The 19,000-nt window shown below is 44.5% G+C and overlaps 1 protein-coding gene across 2 annotated transcripts in view; it reads left to right on the top strand.

The window, feature by feature from the left end:
• Positions 1-19,000, top strand: part of LOC124001109 (S phase cyclin A-associated protein in the endoplasmic reticulum-like) — a 102,062-nt gene that overhangs the window by 77,779 nt on the left and 5,283 nt on the right. For both annotated transcript variants that reach the window (XM_046307682.1, XM_046307673.1), the window contains 5 exons: positions 1,100-1,323; positions 2,985-3,140; positions 5,775-6,015; positions 10,066-10,215; positions 17,307-17,510. In XM_046307682.1, coding sequence (XP_046163638.1) covers positions 1,100-1,323; positions 2,985-3,140; positions 5,775-6,015; positions 10,066-10,215; positions 17,307-17,510 — 975 coding nt within the window. The remainder of the gene's footprint in view (positions 1-1,099; positions 1,324-2,984; positions 3,141-5,774; positions 6,016-10,065; positions 10,216-17,306; positions 17,511-19,000) is intronic.

The raw sequence follows: 19,000 nt of genomic DNA, 5'->3' as shown, positions 1-19,000 counted from the left end.
TTTACAACCTTATTCTGACAAGGGTTAAATAAAACATTTTTCTGAATCTACTCGCATTCTCCCATAAATGACAAAGCTAAAACAAGTTTTTAGAAATGTTTACTAATACATTTTTACTAATAACTTATTACATAACTATTCAGACACCAATCAGGCCTTTATGGTAGTGGCCAGACAGAAGCCACTCCTCAGTAAAAGGTACATGACAGTCCACTAGGAGTTTGCCCAAAAAAGCCTAAAGGACTCTCAGACCATGAGAAACGAGGTTCTCTGGTCTGATGAAGCCAAGATTGAACTCTTTGGCCTGAATGCCAAGTGTCACGTCTGGATGAAACCTGGTTCATTCCCTACGGTGAAGCATGGTGGTGGCATCGTCATACTGTGGGGAAGTTTTTCAGTGGCAGGGACTGGGAGACTAGTCAGGATCGAGGGAAAGATGAACGGAGCAAAGTACAGTGAGATCCTTGACGATAACCTGCTCCAGAGCGCTCAGGACCTCAGACTGGGCGTGAAGGTTCACCTTCCAACAGGACAACAACCCTAAGCATACAGCCAAGACAACGCAACAGTGACTTCGGGACAAGTCTCTGAATGTCCTTGAGTGGCCCAGCCAGAGCCCGGACTTGAGCTTGATCAAACATTCATCATGGAGAGCCCTTCAAATAGATGTGCAGTGACGCTCCCCATCCAACCTGACAGAGCTTGAGAGGATCTGCAGAGAAGACTGGGAGAAACTCCCCAAATACAGGTGTGCCAATCTTGTACCGTCATACCCAAGAAGACTTGAGGCTGTAATCGCTGCCAAAGATTCTTCAACAAAGTATTTATGTCATTTTTTTATTTTGAAGTTTTTACTTTGTCATTATGGGGTATTGTGTGTAGACTGATGAGGGGGGAAAAAACGATTTAATCCATTTTAGGATCCTCTGTAATGTAACAATGTGGAAAAAGTCAAGGTGTCTGAATACTTTCTGAATGCACTATACAGAATGTGATACAAGCTTGTTTGAGAATGCAGGTATCGAGCTACTGGTACAGACTGGTCTGTGACATGGTGGAGGTTTAGAGCTCTTGACTGACCAGTCTTTTCCTCCTTCAGCTGTTCGTCCCAGATGAAGACAAGACCATATTTGGTCGCAGTGTGAACAAGCAGGTGTTTGAGGGACTGACCACCGGCCTGCTGCAGACCAGCGCCACTGTCCTGAGCCTTCTCTGTCCCTATGTCCCTGACTGTGGCCGCGGGGACGCCCCTCGCATCATGTCACCAGACACCAAGACCTCCCCTATAGAGCCCTTCAACACCCGCGCCCAGGACCTCATCAGGTAAGCTCTTCCTCCTCCTCTCTCTCAAACCACACACTGCTCTATTGGGGCCCTCCTCCCTTTCACTGTACCTCTCTCCCACCACCTCCTATGTCCCCCCTCCACTCTCTTACTGACAGGGTTGATGGGGGAACCACTGATATTATAACTTAGTTACTGTCAGAAATAGCCTACAAAATGTCAGCGCCCTTGGAATAGGTCCCAGTGTTTGTATTTGTTTCCTCCTTGCTCAGGGGCTTTGAGTGAGGGTGAGAGAGGTCGTCCTCTGGCATGTGTCCAAATAGTACTTTTTCACACATTCTGGATCAAAATCTTCAGCAAAGTAATAAGTCATTTTTTTTACTTAGGGCAACATAAACAAAGAACACTCCTGGAAGTTTGCAACATCCCCTTGAACTTGGCTTTTGAGTAGCAAGGGCTATGGGCTGTCTCTCCTGGCACCGTGGGGCGGTGACGAAAGGCAGGCCCGAGCCTTCAGGAAGAGTGGAGTCTTCCAACCATCCCCTCCCACAGCCAATGATTAATTTGACCAGAACATCTGCACAGGCCCAACTCTCATACTTTGTGCCAGTCGTAACCCAGGAGACAGGGGAGATCTTGAGGACAAATGGTGTCTAGTAATCCCTGCAAAGCAATGGACGATTTACCTCAACTGCCTCAAATTATGTATATAATGGTAGGGAGGAAATAAGATTAAAAAAGATGGTAGCTTTTGCAACACTTTTTCTCATTATGGTGAACTGTAGATCACACAGAAAGAGAACATCAGCATTCCGCTTCTACGTCTTCATTTCTTATTACCAATCACTCACCAGGCTTTGTACTATACTTATCTCCTACAAGTGTCAGAAATGTACAGATGTGTGTAGCGCATCAATTGTGAAACACAGGGGCAAGACTGACCACTAAACCGCTTTTCAAACAGACTATGGGCCAGCTCCTTTCAGCTTAGGTGAAGCTGTGGAAGAGGATAGTCATAGCAAGTTGCCGTGGTTCAAGTGTCAGATGACCTTTTGTGGAGGTTTCACATTTTTAAAATTACCTGACTGGAGAAGGCTGCAGTTTTGACTGACAGTCCCAACAAAAAAAGGTATGCTAGCAAGTTAAGGGAGTAAGCTAAGCGGAGACGGAGAGGGAAAGGAATAGATGGATGCCTGTAGCGTAGAACAGTGGCTGGCTTCCTGATTCCTAACTGAGCTGTCTGGTACATCTGGGAGGTCTTGTGATTGACAGCTGAGCCTCCTTGTCTGTCCCTATGGTGGGTAGGGCTAAAGGAGGCTGAGCAGTGGTGGGAGAGGCATTTCTTAGCCGTGAGGCAGCCACAGGTCAGCGGACAGTCCGGCCTGTCTCTGGGCTGGCACGGGGGCACAGCCACCCTCTAATGATGCTGTTACCAGTGATATGTGGCTGAGAGAGCAGAGGGAACATGGTCATGAGACCTGCCATTGGCAAGACAAATATCACAGTAATAACAGGGAGTACAGAGGGCGAGATCACATTTCAACTGTGCTGTTGGTGAGTTCCTATCAGTGAGGGCCTTTGTTAGGATAAAACATATTTCACCGGGACAAACTTCATTCATTGTGAAAGTTTTGTCGTTTGTAGTTTTGTTCATGTGGATTCACTCTTATCCTCCTTTTGTGTTTGTGTCCCTCCCTCAGCTATGTGGTAAACATGGGTCTGATTGATAAGCTGTACAGCTGCTTCCTGTCTGTCCAGGGCCCAGTGGACGAGAGCCCCAAGATGTCTGCCTTCCTCCAGCAGGCCACCGCTCTACTGCACGCCATGTGTAAGCTGTGCTTCGCTGTGACCGGCCGGTGAGTGGCAGCAGTCTCCCTTCCTTTATGACCCTCCACTCCAGACATCCCTGTGATCATGCACGGCTGTTCACAAGACCAATGACAGGAGTGACTCACCGTTGGATCTTTTAAGTCCGCCCGGCCATCCCATAAAGACTTGTTGTTGGAGCTCAAACAAAGACACTGCCTCCTTTTCAATCACACTCAGTGGTTTCCTTTAGTCTGAGCGCTGGCAAGGCCATCGTTACTGTTGATCGAGATAGGCATTTACTTGACCCCCGTGCTCTGTCACTCACCATAAACCCTTGCCTCTAGCACGCCAGGGGAAGCCCACCCACGTGTTACTGTGACCTGCCCCGAGAGAGGCTCAATGGCGCCGCTGACAGAGGCTAAGCATACAGACTGAGACACAATACCGACGAAGATAGCATGACCCTTAGTACAGGAATGCTGCCCTCATAGTTAAATATCGTCAGTGGTCATATGGGCACATTTTATCCCTTTAGTTTCTGTAGTGTCATTGTTTGAATTAGAACAGAGGTATTTCAACTCTAAATTTTGCTGGTCTGTTGCCAAAACCTTGCATTCTAAACGGGTTGCCTGACAACGTCACGAAAAGGTGTTTGCATCGTTGGGGCTGTATGTGTTATGATTCTGAACGGTCAGATAGCTAGAAACAATGACAAAAAGCTGCCATGTGGGGAATATTAAGTGGCTCGTTTCATCTTGTTCTTACACCATGTCTTGTTTAGAAGTGTTTCGACTGATGACACGTCTATGCTAATATGGCTTAAATTCGCTAGCAAGCTAACCAACAACTGTAACAATGTATTTGAGAGACAAGTGCTTATTGTGTACATTTATTTATGTTTTCAATAAACATTTGGAGACGATACAGTTCCCATCTCAATAATCCTTTGGCGTTGACAGTTGTTTTGCCCAAACGTTGCACACGCATCGGTTTTGTTGCTGAACAACCCATCCGTGTAGAAGTCTTTATCACATTCTGTAGATGTTGTGACTGTATCGTTCCTATGCCCACACTGTACTGCTTGTGTACCTCTCCTCTCCAGCTGCTGTGTGCTGTAACAGTGCCCAGCTGCTTCACACCAATACAGGGAGCACTGCTGTGACTGTGTCACTGAATATCTGTGAGAAAACACAGCGCCATAACCTCGCCACTTTAATGAGCGCACCGAGCAGTGTTGCGTAATAATCAACACCCTGCTAATCCAGCCAACTATCTCCATTCTTACCCAGTCCTCTGTGTGTTCAGGAGATTATACTGGAGAGAATGTTTACCATGGTCCTGGAATATGTTTTGCCATGCCAGTTGCTGTGTCGAGGGGTTTAACTGGCATTAGAGACCATGTACTTGCAGAGCTAGGAATTTCCACACAGAGCTGTTGGCCAACATACAGTGGGTTCCATCCAGAGGTCAAACAGCCTTTATTCTCTGCCTGCAAATCACATCCTGTGTAGCAGGGGTATTCTTAAATTCCCTGTCAGCACAAGCTTATGGAACTCGTGGGTTTGCAGGAATCCTAATTGTAAAACAATGGGAGCCATTTGACATGTTTTTCCTGATGCCATTGACTCCGATGTAAATTTCGTACAGTATTTAGTCTCAGCTAAACAGAATACTTTTCCCATCTATAAAGCATGGACTAATTAGGGTAAACTCCTCTTATGCGCCAGGTGTTAGTCTGGCTATAGAAGTTTACATTGACTGGCCTCCAGTTTTATGAAGAGGGCAGCTGAGGAACTCAGAGCGATCTCTCCTTCCGTCCCATCAGTGTTATACTCCCGTTCAGTTCTCACCTGTGATGTGTGCTGAGAGGATGATGTTACCAATCCCTTTTAATCTGCCTTCTTGCTAAGACACACTAACATGCTGCTTTCAATCATGTAAGGTGGACCTTAATTAAATGTGCCTGAGAACACAGCACCTTGCCAGGAAGCTTTCTGCAGCCAGGGGCATGGATGAGCCACTGCCATGAGCTGTCAGAGCTACTTACAAATTCCTGTGTTCATTCTGCCCAGCTTGGAGGCTCAAACTCACATTCTGAACTGGTTTAAAATAACAGTCACATTTCTGTGTCACTGCTGTACCATTAAGGAATTTCTCAGTCTGTGGTTGTAGTGATAATGACCAAGCTTTTAACTGCGATCATCCCTGATTAGGCCTAAATAATCTTCAGTGCACAGCTGAGCATAGACACCTTCTCACACACAGCCCCCAGACTGCACTTCCCTCTCACTCAGTGTAACCAGTTACTCCACTTAACCCGATAGGCATGCAGTGTAAATGGGGCAGGCCCTACTATTTATATTTGAAGGGGTAACCCCTGGTCTAGCGAGTAAATCTAGAAGCCACAGAGACCAGACTGCCTTCACTCTTACATCCTGAAGCTCTGGTCACTGTGGTGAGGGCAGACAAAAGCTATGTTGTGAATTGAACTTTTACTTGATTTAGAATGAAGTGAAGCATTTTAACCAATAATAATAAATAATACGTTTGGAGAACTTCTAATGTGGAGTAGTCAGATCCCATTAATTTCCCTATATAACATTTCACTGTCACGATGTTCATTGAGCAGAAATTAAATGATCATGTCACATGTTTATTTATATTGCCTGTGTCCTTTGCAGCTCTCCCAGTATATTTGACAACAAGCGTACAGACCCCACAGGGCTGACGGCCCTGCTGCAGTCCACAGACCTGGTGGGTGTGGTACACACTCTGTACTGCATCCTGCTCCACAGCTCCGCCCTGCCTGAGCCGGCTGCCCAGGGCCCACAGGAGCCCTACGCCCCAGGGGTCATCCAGGTGGCCCTAACGGGCCTCCGCTTCCTCAACAGCTTCGCCCTGCTCGACCTGTCTGCCTTCCAGGTAACACACACACACCACTTCATACTGAGGTACAGGACACACACAGAGAGAGACACGCACACATTCTCACACTTGAATCCCTCATCCTGCAGGTCCAGTAGGTGGTGTTAATTACAGTGACTCTAATTCCAAAGGTTATGCTGCCTGCGGGGCAGGTTTTTCAATACCGGCACATCACATACCATGCAGTATATACTGGTCTTGCTGGTTACGTAGGTGTATTATGCTGGACACATTCCACAGACAGACATTCCAAATAGGGGGTGCCATGAAAAGGCCTTGTCACCAATGTCCTCTCTCACAGTTTTATTGACTAGCACCCTTGTAATATAGAGCTGGCTGGCTTCTCTGTACATCGGCAAGACAGAGCAGCTATGTCTGGTAAGACGAGGGGCTGGGATGAGTCTATTTGTCAATAACTGCTGGTGCGCGATGTCTAATATTATAAAAGTCATGATAAGCTGTAGACCACACCATCTACCAAGAGAGTTCTCATCTATTTTATTCGTAGCCATCTATTTACCACCACAAAACCGATGCTGGCACTAAGACCACACTCAAAAAGCTGTATAAGACTATAAGCAAACAAGAAAATACTAATCCAGAAGCGGCACTCCTAGTGGCCGGGGACTTTAATGCAGGCAAACTTAAATCCGTTAAATCCGTTCCTCAACCAGAGGGAAACCAACTCTAGACCACCTTTACTCTACACACAGAAACTCATTCAAAGCTCTCCCTCGCCCTCCATTTGGCAAGTCTGACCATAATTCTATCCTCTTGATTCCTGCTTACAAGCAAAAAAACAAAGCAGGAAGCTGCCGCTTTCAAGGAGCGGGACTAATCCGGACGCTTATAAGAAATCCCAAACCATCAAACAGGCAAAGCATCAATACAATACTAAGATTGAATCCTACAACACCGGCTCTGATGCTCATCGGATGTGGCAGGGCTTGAAAACTATTACAGACTACAAAGGGAATCCCAGCCGAGAGCTGCCCAGTGACGCAAGCCTACCAGACGAGCAAAATGCCTTTTATGCTCGCTTTGAAGCAAGGCAATACTGAAGCATGCATGAGATCACCAGCTGTTCCGGACGACTGTGTGATCATGCTCGCCGTAGCCTATGTGAGCAAGACCTTTAAACATGTCAACATTCACAAAGCTGCGGGGCTCGACAGTTTACCAGGACGTGTACTCAAAGCATACACGGACCAAATAGCAAGTGTCTTCACTGACATTTTCAACCTCTCCCTGACCGAGTCTGTAATATCTACATGTTTTGAACAGAATACCATAGTCCCTATGCCCAAGAAAACGAAGGTAACCTTCCTAAATGATTACCGCCCCGTAGCACTCACGTCAGTAGCCATGAAGTGCTTTGAAAGGCTGGTCATCGCTCACATCAACACCATCATGCCGGAAACCCTAGTCCCACTCCAATCCGCATATGGCTCTAACAGATCCACAGATGACGCAATCTCAATCACACTCCACACTGCCCTTTCCCACCTGGACAAAAGGAACACCTCAGTATGTGAGAATGCTGTTCATTGACTACAGCTCAGCGTTCAACACAATAGTGCCCACAAAGCTCATCACTAAACTAAGGGTCTAAACACCTAGCTCTGCAACTGGATCCTGGATTTCCTGACAGGCCAACCCCAGATGGTAAGGGTAGGTAACAACACATCTGCCATGCTGATCCTCAACACTGGGGTCCCTCAGGGGTGCGTGCTTAGTCCCCTTCTGTACTCCCTGTTCACCCACGATTGCATGGCCAAGCACGACTCCAACACCATCATTAAGTTTGCTGATGACACAATCGTGTCACCGATAGCGATCAGACCGTCTATAGGGAGGAGGTCAGAGACCTGGCAGTGTGGTGCCAGGACAACAACCTCTCCCTCAATGTGAGCAAGACAACGGGGCTGATCGTGGACTATAGGAAAAGGAGGGCCAACCAGGCCCCCATTTAAAATTGAAAGGGCTGTAGTGGAGCCGGTCGAGTTTCCACATCACCAACAAAATGTCATGGTCCAAACACACCAAGACACCTTTTCCCCCTTAGGAGACTGAAAAGATTTGGCATGGGTCCCCAGATCCTCAAAATTCTACAGCTGCACCATCAAAGCATCCTGACCGGTTTCATCACCACCTGGTATGGCAACTGCTCGTCATCTGACCGTAAGGTGCTACGGAGGGTAGTGCGTATGGCTCAGTACATCACTGGGGTCAAGCTTCCTGACATCCAGGACCTATATACTAGGCGGTGTCAGAGGAAGGTCCAAAAAATTGTCAAAGACTCCAGTCACCCAAGTCATAGACTGTTTTCTCTGCTACCGCAAGCAGCATCAGAGCGCCAAGTCTAGGACCAAACGGCTCCTTAACAGCTTCTATTTCCAAGCCATAAAACTACTGAACAATTAATCAAATGGCCAGCTGGATTATTTGCACCCTCTCCCCTACTCGCTGTTTATCTATGCATTATGAGTTAGTAAATCTTTCCTTAACTCGATTTCTTGAACTGCAGTGTTGGTTAAGCATTTCACGGTAAGGTCTACACCTGTTGTATTCGGCGTGTGTGGCAAATACAATTTGATTTGATATCCCTGTGCACAAGCATCAAGCAACACAAATATCCCTCTTTCCTCTTCCTGGCAGCAACAAGGCCATGTGTAACTGATCGACAGGCAGCAGAGGCCAGGTCTCAGAGCTGCTGCCATTGGACTGGAGTATTTATCCTCAGGATAAATCTGACCTCTCGGACATAAACATGAGTGTCCCCTATCCGAGGGTCAGCTGCTGAGGTTAAATGGAGCACTGTGGGTCAGAAATGCGGATGGGACCTGAGTGATTAGTGCTGTAGCCCGAGCCATACATTACCAGCTCTGATGAAGAGAGAATGACAGCTTCACTGTGCTCAGGCAGCGCATAAACAGAACGGCGTAAGGGAGGAAGTGGGAGAGTTATTAATTATTTTAATACCTGTGGGTAATTAACACAGAGGCTGCTCTCCCTCGGCTCCGCCATGCTCAGGCTATTCATAACAGCTGGAACTCAAAGCTTTTCAGTGCCAACGTTTTTATGAACATTTTAAATAATGTTTTTTGTGGCCTGTGTTGTAATCACCTTGTGGTTCGCATTACTCCACACTAGTGCCGACTAATAAGCACTACAGTAGATGCTGAGCTGCTCTCTCTTCTCATTGGCCATTTTGCTAGGCCCCAGAATCAACTACCAAATAGTGTGGTTAGAGGGGATTTCAAGCTGAAAAGTTTATTTAGCAAATATTTGATGTCTATTTTCAAGTAAATTTATAAAATATATTAGTATTTAATCACCAACCTTTTTGTGCCCATCAAAACAGACAGTATATTCAGCCTTTGCATTCATTCACTAACAAAATATAGGTTTCAATTTGTCTCGCTGTCCTAAGACTGATGGGTATGGTTAATTACAGTTGGAGAAATTGAGTTCTATGTCTCCAGTATTGCAGGGGGTTATATTGAGAGTGTAGACAGCAGTAAGGCTCAGGTCTGCTAACAGGAGTGGGCCTCTCAGGTAGGTACTATTTGGGAGACTGTTTACCTCCTCCCCTCCATCAGTCCCAAAACTTCATACATACACCCCAACCTGATTCCAGTGTGTTTTTTCTCTGCTTACCCTGTGGTGCTCAGTCATGCTGACATGTTTAATAAATACTGTCTGTGGACCTCTGATAGCATCTCATTTTCTGGGGGATTGGGGTCCCTCTGGTAGGACCCTCTGGTGTTGGTGCTGGGGAGAGACCCCCTAGCAGGAGTCCCTGTACACTGCATCATCCAGTCTGAATCTCTACCCGCTAAAGCACACAAATCCCTCTTCTCTTTTAATTTAGCAAATCCAGCCTCACTTATATTACCATCATCGTGTTGATTTTCTACTCTTTAGGACGGTTGTTGTTCGCTATCCAGTTAGATTTAGTGAATGTCTCCAGCTAGATTGTGTCTGCTTTGTGTTTGTGGTTTTTGTGGTGTTTGAATGCTGATGTTTTTTTCTGTGCCGTCTCAGACTGTTCTAGGTGCCGAGGGCCTGTCCCTTGCTTTCCGCCACATAGTGAGCTCCCTGCTGTGGTACTGCTCTCAGCACTCATCTGAAGAGCTGCTGCAGGAAGTCATCATCTGTGTGGGCTACTTCACCGTCAACCACCCTGACAACCAGGTAAAGGTCTAACACAAACACATACTCAAATATGTAATGAAGTCAATGTTGTTGTTTCATGCCTTTTCTTTAGTTATCACCATAAATTGTTGTAATTTGAGACATTTGTAGGGTCTGAAATTGACACCCTTGATAAGGTGGAGCAATAATGACTATAAATAAATATAATTCAAATCCTGAGCTATATTGTATGCTCAAAAAGTGGGGAGATTATTTAATATTAATTCAATTGCTCAGAGAAAGATTTTTCTCAAAAAGGGGGCAAAATTGACACCCCTAAAAATTGTTCTATATAAAGTAGTCAAAAGTGTAGTATTAGGTCCCATATTCCTAGCATGCAATGACAACATCAAGATTGTGACTACAAACTTGTTGGATGCATTTGTAGTTTGTTTTGGTTGTATTTCAGATTATTTTGTGCTCAATAGAAATTAATGGTAAATAATGTATTGTCTCATTTTAGACATACCCCCAAGACAGTATTTTAATTATTTTATACAGTCATTTCCTCATCTTTATCAAGGGTGTCAATCATTTCAGTTCCCACTGTATCTGTTCTGTTTCAGAAATATGAGATGAATGGTATCTGGTTTAGCATTGTGGCCCTGTTGCAACAGTCTGTCCATATAATGATACTTCTCTTTCCTTTATATGCTTCTGATGATAACGTATCATTAGATGAAGAGAGGGTGTAGTTTTTTGTGGTTCAAAAGCAACAAGAGCCACCTCTTTAAAGATTCATATGTTGCCACCTCTGTGCTGTTGGGCTGTGGGTGCTCTATTGTCCCTCAGTAGCATGGTCCATTGTTCTGTCCCAGTGGAGCTGCCAGTTCTCTCTAGTGTTGTGTGCTTTGCTGTGTTGGCCCAGGCCTAGTGTTAAGGCTACTGGGCCTATGTGGCTGTGAGCAGGATGTGATGGAGCAGACTTGGCTGCTGTGTAATTGGCTGTCATGCATGGTCTGTCTACTGAGCCCCTGAGCAGCTTACAAGTGCTACAGTTGGCCAGGCTTTAGTTAAGTGAAGCCTGACCCTCAGTGCCAGCCATCAAGCTTTACCTCAAACCTCTGCCTTTTTAATGTCCTCACAGGCGCGGTCAACCACGCAGCAATTTATAGGCGGATTTCAGTTTCTAATTTCCATGATGTCTTAGTCCTAATTAAAGAATCTGTCTCCATTTTATGGCAGTTCAGCTCTCCTCCGCTTCTCTTATCCAATTTAATTATTTTGATGTACGTAATTAGCATTTGTTGGCCTGATTTGCATATTATATTGGATAATTGAATGAGGACCGATGATTGAATTAGGGGGGTGACAGATGATTGGGCTTTGTACTTGCCCAGCAAAGTTAACCTAACAGTCTGCCTGGGAGTAGCAGACCTTTGCATATTCATTTATGACCAGCGCACTTTGCTAATTTGAAATGCCCTAATGCAAAGTCTTCAACCTGCGACTTCCAATCAGGGCACAAGCTGCTGACAATTTAGAAAATGTTATATGTAGCCTTTGTCTATCTACTCCAATGTCATCCCAGAGAATGAAATCAGTGTTTAGGACTTGTTCCTTTTATTGTTTATTTGATAGGTGTGAGAACCCTTTGAGAAAATGTGAGGAAATGTGAAGAGCAACCTTCGTGGACTGATCCTGGCCAGTGGCACGGTTCCTGGAATTTGTCCATGTGATCTGGGTCCTGAAAAGAGCAGGATGGATGGAGAAGAGGGGAATATTTGGAGTAGCTTTAGCTTTTCTCAGACTAATGTAAGCATTGGCAGAGCCCAAAAGCAGGCCCTCCCGTGCGGTCACACAGACTGCTGATTCACTGTCGGCAAGCAGGCACACCAGCCTTTGTTTATATGTGTTACGCTAGAAATAACGCTGCTCATTAAACGTAGAACTTTGAAGACGGTCTTTGTAGATGTATATTATCCCTGCTCTGAGGGTATGAATAACTCAGCCTGTCACATAGAAAGCCATTGGGAGAGTGACATATGTAGCCTTGTGTGTGCTTAAGTGTTTCGGCTCACAGGGCCATGTGGCCATATGTTTTCATTGTCTTTTGGGAGAACCCATAGAGACAGTCACACTAAAAAGGGGCTAAATTAAACTTGTTTTGTCACTGCCATGTTCCTTGTCTCATGAGGGGATAAGTACCGGTAAGCTCCCGCAACTTTTTCTTCCCAACCTCCCAGTGATTCATTTGTGAGTCATTCATGGTGATGATCTCTAGGTTCTTTAAAATGTAGGAACAGTAAATGCTAGCGATGTTGACACGTTAACCCAGACCCCTGGCTTTGCTTGCTTTCCATTTCATGACCAGTTCCAGACTATGGAAAGTTTTCAGGAGCTTAATGCAATTTCCCAAATTGACTTAAATTGACATTAATTCATCTCGACACTTGCAATGCATTTACTACTCGGATATAATATTTCAGTTCACTATGAAGTCTACTGTAAAATAGAAAAATATAAAACTATCTGCTTGTGAACTGCAGTAGGCCCCTTCCCAGACTGACATCCCACACATCAGTGTTATCTGCAGCCAGCCCCTGTCCTTCCCATTCTTCCCATTCTGTACGAGGGTGTTTCCTCTGCCCTGCAGACTCCAGCTCACAGCTTTGCACCTGTAATCCCTGATCAACTCTCCATTACTGCCAACACAACCCTAACCCTTCACACCTTCCTGGGGAGCCAACCCAGTGCTGGGGAATGCACCCCATGTCTCCTACTATACACCACAGTAAACACACACCAACTCAGACTGGTGACTGGCAGGTAAGGGCTGATTGTTAGCTCTGTAGATGATTTACACACTCCATATTGGGAGGGCCCAGGTCCAACTAACTTCAGTGTAGTTAAGGGGACATTTTCCCCATAAACCTTCCATATCATTTTAAAGAGGTTGTATTTGCAGAATGACTCATTTTGATTGTGGCTCTTGGCAGTTTCAGAACGGCATCATCTGCTGTAAGTTGACAAGGTTATTAGGCAGATAAATCTAGAATAATTACACGTTATTTGGCAAACACCGTGTCACGTGGTTTATAGGAGATGAATACCCTTGGTCTGTCTCTTAAAAGCCATGGTGGGATCTTCTCTTCTTGTCCAGGGGATATCTTAAGTCAATGTCCATGTCGACATCTGATTGTCAGTTGACAATTTACATCATCTCAATCAGGTGGTAGCTAGTTGTTAAGAGGCACATTCAGCAGTAGCTTGTCTTCCTGAAAAAACTCTGTGTCCTCTAATATCATCTGCCCCTCTCTCTTATCAGTAGGGCCATTCCTTCACTAGGGTAACTCCAGTGTGTAGAGGGAGGCTTGGAAGAGGGTCTGACTTGTGTTGTGGGCAAGAAATTCAGGTTTGTTGCCCTGTTTTGAAGGCTGACATGGTTCCTCTAGCTGAGGTGTCTGGGTCTGTCTAGACAGCATGCGGAACAGAGACTACTCCACTGTCCATTCATCCACGGTAGTCTTCCTATGCGTGGGGGAATCTCAAATTTAAAATGTTTCATGTGCTGGAATTACAGTACAGGTTCACTCTGACTCTTAGAAGTTGTCAAATCTAGCTAGCTAGCTAACCTTGGTTTATTTTTGGTAACACTTTATTTGGATAGTCCATACCGCCTGGTTTCCGCTTCAACTTAGGCTTTCCCAAGGTTTTGTTTGCGTTTCGGAACATTAACTTTACACACTCTCTGTTGTCAGTGGACAGCAAAGTGGTTATGTAATGGCGAGTCATAAAAGAGCATGCCTGTTTGAAAAGGCAGATCTCTGTAGTTAAGACAGACCAGAACCACCAGGCACTTGAGCTTTACGGGTCTGTGTTAAACTGCGGCTTGATTCATGGCTTCAGACAGACGCTTGCTGGACCTTTTTATGATGTCAGGGTTTGAATAGATACTTCCAGTGGACAGGAACACTGTGTGGGGCACTGTTATTGCTCTTCACCTGGGGTGATGCCTACAGAGTCCTGGAAAGTTGCCTGTAGACTTGGTTTCTGTAGGACTAGGTAACTTCTGTGGCTGCCAGCTGGCCTTGTTTTACAGTGCCTTCAAAGTATTCACACCCCTTGACTTTTTCCACATTTTGTTGTTAGACTGAATTTTAAATTGATTCAATTGAGATTGTGTCACTGGGCTACACACAATACCCCATAATGTCAACGTGGAATTATGTTTTTAGACAATTTTACAAATTAAAGTATAAGTTCGTATTCATCCCCTTTGTTATGGCAAGCCTAAATAAATTCAGGAGGAAAAATGTGCTTAACAAGTCACCTAATAATGTGAATTAACTCAATAATAGTGTTTAACATGATTTTTGAATGACTGCCTCATCTCTGTACCCCACACATACAAGTATATTTAAGGTCTCGCAGTAAAATTCAAACAACATTCAACCACAAAGATCAGAGAGGTTTTCCAATGCCTCGCAAAGAAGGGCACCTTTTTGGTTGATGCGTAAACAAAAATCGAGAAACAAACATTGAATATCCCTTTGAACATGGCGACTGTATTAATTAAGAGGGAAGCCTGTACAGAATAAAAATATGCCAAAACATCCTGTTTGCAATAAGGCACTGAAGTGAAACTGCAAAAAATGTGGCAAATTAATGTACTTTATGTCCTGCATACAAAGCGTTATGCTTGGGGTAAATGGAACACATCACTGACTACCAATCGTCATATTTTCAGGCATGGTAGTGGCCGCATCATGTTATGGGTATGCTTGTCATCGGTAAGGACTATGGAGTTGTTTAGGATAAAAATAAACAGAATAGAGCTAAGCACAGGCAAAATCCTAGAGGAAAACCTGGTTCAGTCCAACTTTCCAACAGACACTTGGAGACAAATTCACCTTTCAGCAGGACAATAACCTTAAACACAAGGCCAAATATACACTGGAGTTGCTTACCAAGACAACATTGAATGTTCATAAGTGGCCTTGTTACAGTTTTGACATAAATCAGCTTGAAGATCTATGGCAAGACTTCAAAATGGATGTCTAGCAATTTGGATGTCTAGCAATTATCAACCAATTTGACAGAGCTTGAAGAATTTAAAGAATAATGTGCAAATATTGTACAATCTAGGTGTGCAAAGCGCTTTAGAGACCCAGAAATACACAGCTGTAATCACTGCCAAAGGTGATTCTAACATGTATTGACTAAGGGGTGTGTTAACTTGTGTGAGATATTTCCGTATTTTATTTTCAATAAATGTGAAAACGTTTCCTAAAACTGAGTTTTCACTTGGTCATTATGGGCTATTGTTTGTAGATGCGTGAAGAAAAAAAACAACATTTAACCTATTTTGATTTCAGGCTATAATACAACATAATGTGGAATAAGTCAAGGGGTATGAATACTTTCTGAAGGCACTGTATGCCTCCCTGCAGAGGGCACTTGAGGGTGGGCAATTTATTTAGGCAGCTGAGGATGGAACACTGCATAGTGGAGGATTATGAGATTGCTGTATGGTTTGTAGGTTGAGTCCTTAGAGCATCGGCCTCAACACAGACGTGAGACCTATGAAAGTTCAGAATTATGATGTCCAAAAGCAGTCCCTGCAACAACAAATTGTTAGTCTGCAGTGTTTCTGAAGTGTGTTTTTCAATATTCTGATGAAAGATTCCTTTACCTGGGATCTCATAATCAAATGTATGACCACCTTCTCTGGCCGTTCCTCCTCCGGCAGTGTTGCAACGGTAAAGATTGATTCGGTGATCTAGGATCTTGCGAAGTCCTGCAGCTAGCTTCTAAAATGAAAAATAAGCAGCTCTATTTTGAAAACAATCAGATCTTCCCCTTTTTTCCTTCTGTACAGTGGAGTTAACGCTAGATTCTTGCATTATATGACAGTGAAAATACAGGGTATTTCGGTATCCTCCTAGTGAACATGCATGTTTGTGAGTTCATCTTTGTTAACCTCATTGAGAATTTGCTTTAGTTGCGTGCCAGTGGAGACTTAACTCTCCTAAAAAGCCTCTTTTGTTTTAGCTGGTCAGTAAAGAATCTTTACAGACATTAATAGGAAGAGGCATCGCCTGTGGCCCTTTGAACGCTGCTGTAGAACAGAGCTTTGAGGAGCTTCACCTTGAAATTATAAAAGCAGTGAATTATCGCTTTGTTTATACTACCCTTAAACCTTAAAGTGCATTATCAAAGAGAGAATGCATTGGAAGAGTATTGTTAAGTGTATTCTCCAAATCTTGTAAATCCCCTGAATTTATGTCACTGTGGCCAGGGGACCTCACCCTGCCCTTCTGGTTCCTATTTCAGCTGAGCCCCAGCCTGGGTCTCTGTACCTGTAAAGCAGTGGGGTGTTTTTCCAGACAGGATTTACTGTGGTGACCCCCCCCCCCCCCACACACACACACACACACAGTTTTCAGAGAAGTGCTGATGGCCTTCCCAGGCTCTGGGGAGATGCCCTGTGCATTAGGCCAGGACCCCTTTCTTTGGACCAGTTCCCGCTCTAATCAAACTAGGCTGGACGTGATTTGGTTTTAATATTGGTGGGCCGGATGTAATTCTGTGATTGATTGGCCACTGGTAAAGGGGAGCAGGATGTCAGCCGGGTGAGAACTCCATTAATGGTTTTGCTCATTTCTTAGTGGTGGTGGCAAGGCTACAGTGGAGGTCTGTTCACCCTTCCCCCCCAACCCTACGCAGTGCATGCCCTCTCAACCTAAGCTGCACAGTGCACATCCACAGGGATATGGTCTGGTGTTGGCTTCAATATCTCAGTGACACTCACACAGTGGGAGATAACTGTTACCGGGTAATACATAAAAGCCTATATGTTTTGATAATGAAGTCAAGATATTTCTCATCAAGAAGATATTTCACATTACTATTTATTGTTGCCCCCATTTCACAACAGCTCGGAAATTACCTGCAGTACAAAGGAAGAGCAAAACATCCCATCATTGTGTTTTATAGCCTGTAATTGTGTGGTGGGATGCTGTGCCCTCCAGTTCTCCTCCTAATGGGTGTTTGTGTGTTGTTTTAGTGGCAGATTTATGGGTGGGAGGGGTGCAGGGCAGTGATTTACGGGTGGCACTGACTGACTGGCCCTGCTCTGTGTGTTCCAGGTGATAGTGCAGTCTGGCCGCCAGCCTAACGTGCTGCAGAAACTTTGTCAGCTACCCTTTCAGCTACCCTTCCAGTACTTCAGCCACCCGCGCCTCATCAAAGTGCTCTTCCCTTCACTCATATCAGCCTGCTACAACAATCCCCAGAACAAGGTTATCCTGCAGCAGGAGATGAGCTGTGTGCTACTGGCCACATTCATACAGGTAACACACACACTGATGTTTTGGCGAAGCTTTCATTTTCTGAAGAACTAGCACATTTAATGTATACAGAGCAAATACATAATAGAGCCACCGGTTTAGTCAGTCTTTTTGGTTTAAAGGCACAGTGTAGTAAAAAAATATGTTTCTGTATTGGATACAGTGCATTCGGAAAGTAATCAGACCCCTTGACTTTTTCCATGTTTTGTTACATTACAGCCTTATTCTAAAATAAAATAAAATTATCATCAATCTACACACAATACCACATAATGACAAATCAAATATAGGTTTTTAGAATTTTTTGCAAGTGTATTAGAAATAAAAACAGAAATACCTTAAGTATTCAGACCCTTTGCTATGAGACTTGACATTAAGCTCAGGTGCATCCTGTTTCCATTGATCATCCTTGAGATGTTTCTACAACTTCATTGGAGTCCACCTATGGTACATTCAATTGATTGGACATGATTTGGAAAGGCACACACCTGTCTATATAAGGTCCCACAGTTGACACCGCATGTCACAGCAATAACCAAACCATGAGGTCGAAGGAATTGTCTGTAGAGCTCCGAGACAGGATTGCAGGCGCAGATCTGGGGAAGGGTACCAAAACATTTCTGCAGCATTAAAGGTCCCCAAGAACACAGTAGCCTCCATCATTCTAAAATCGAAAAAGTTTGGATCCACCAAGACCCACTTAACATACTGCTTGACTAGTTGGGCCCAAGCTTGCTGTACAACATTAAAACCTATTCAGTCTGTCTACAAACAGGCTCTCAAAATGCTTGATAGGAAGCCCAATAGCCATCAACATTGTCACATCCTTAGAAAACATGAGCTCTTGAGTTGGGAAAATCTTGTGCAATACACCGACGCATGTCTTGTATTCAAGATCCTTAATGGCCTGGCTCCCCCTCCACTCAATATTTTTGTTAAACAGAAAACCCAGACATATGGCAGCAGATCCACAAGGTCTGCCATGAGAGGTGACTGTATAGTTCCCCTAAGGAAAAGCACCTTTAGTAAATCTGCATTCTCTGTGAGAGCTTCCCATGTCTGGAATACACTACCATCAGACACACATAACTGCACCACATATCACACTTTCACAAAATGCTTGAAGACATGGCTAAAGGTCAATCAGATTTGTGAACATGGTCCCTAGCTGTGTGCTGCCGCTTTCCATGTTGTCTGTAGCTTGTGAGATATGGAAACACTTTGTTGCTTTTATGAATTTTGTCTTGCTGCTTTTTGTTCTATGTTGCTCTGTCTGTATGCTATGTCTTGCTTGTCCTATGTTGCTATGTTGCTATGTCTATGGTGCTATTGTCTATATTGTAATTGTTTTTAATAACCTGCTACTGACCTAGAGAGGCGGGAGGTGCTGGCACAGCAAGGACTGCAGGTGGTGCCGAATGGGGAGTACCACACATAGAAGGCCATTCATAGATTGTGGGTGTCTCTGCTGCATGCACAGGGGACTGCGGTTG

The sequence above is a fragment of the Oncorhynchus gorbuscha genome, linkage group LG02 (genome assembly GCF_021184085.1).
Source record: "Oncorhynchus gorbuscha isolate QuinsamMale2020 ecotype Even-year linkage group LG02, OgorEven_v1.0, whole genome shotgun sequence".
Lineage (NCBI taxonomy): Eukaryota > Metazoa > Chordata > Actinopteri > Salmoniformes > Salmonidae > Oncorhynchus > Oncorhynchus gorbuscha.
This window is presented reverse-complemented; position numbering and strand designations above follow the sequence as displayed.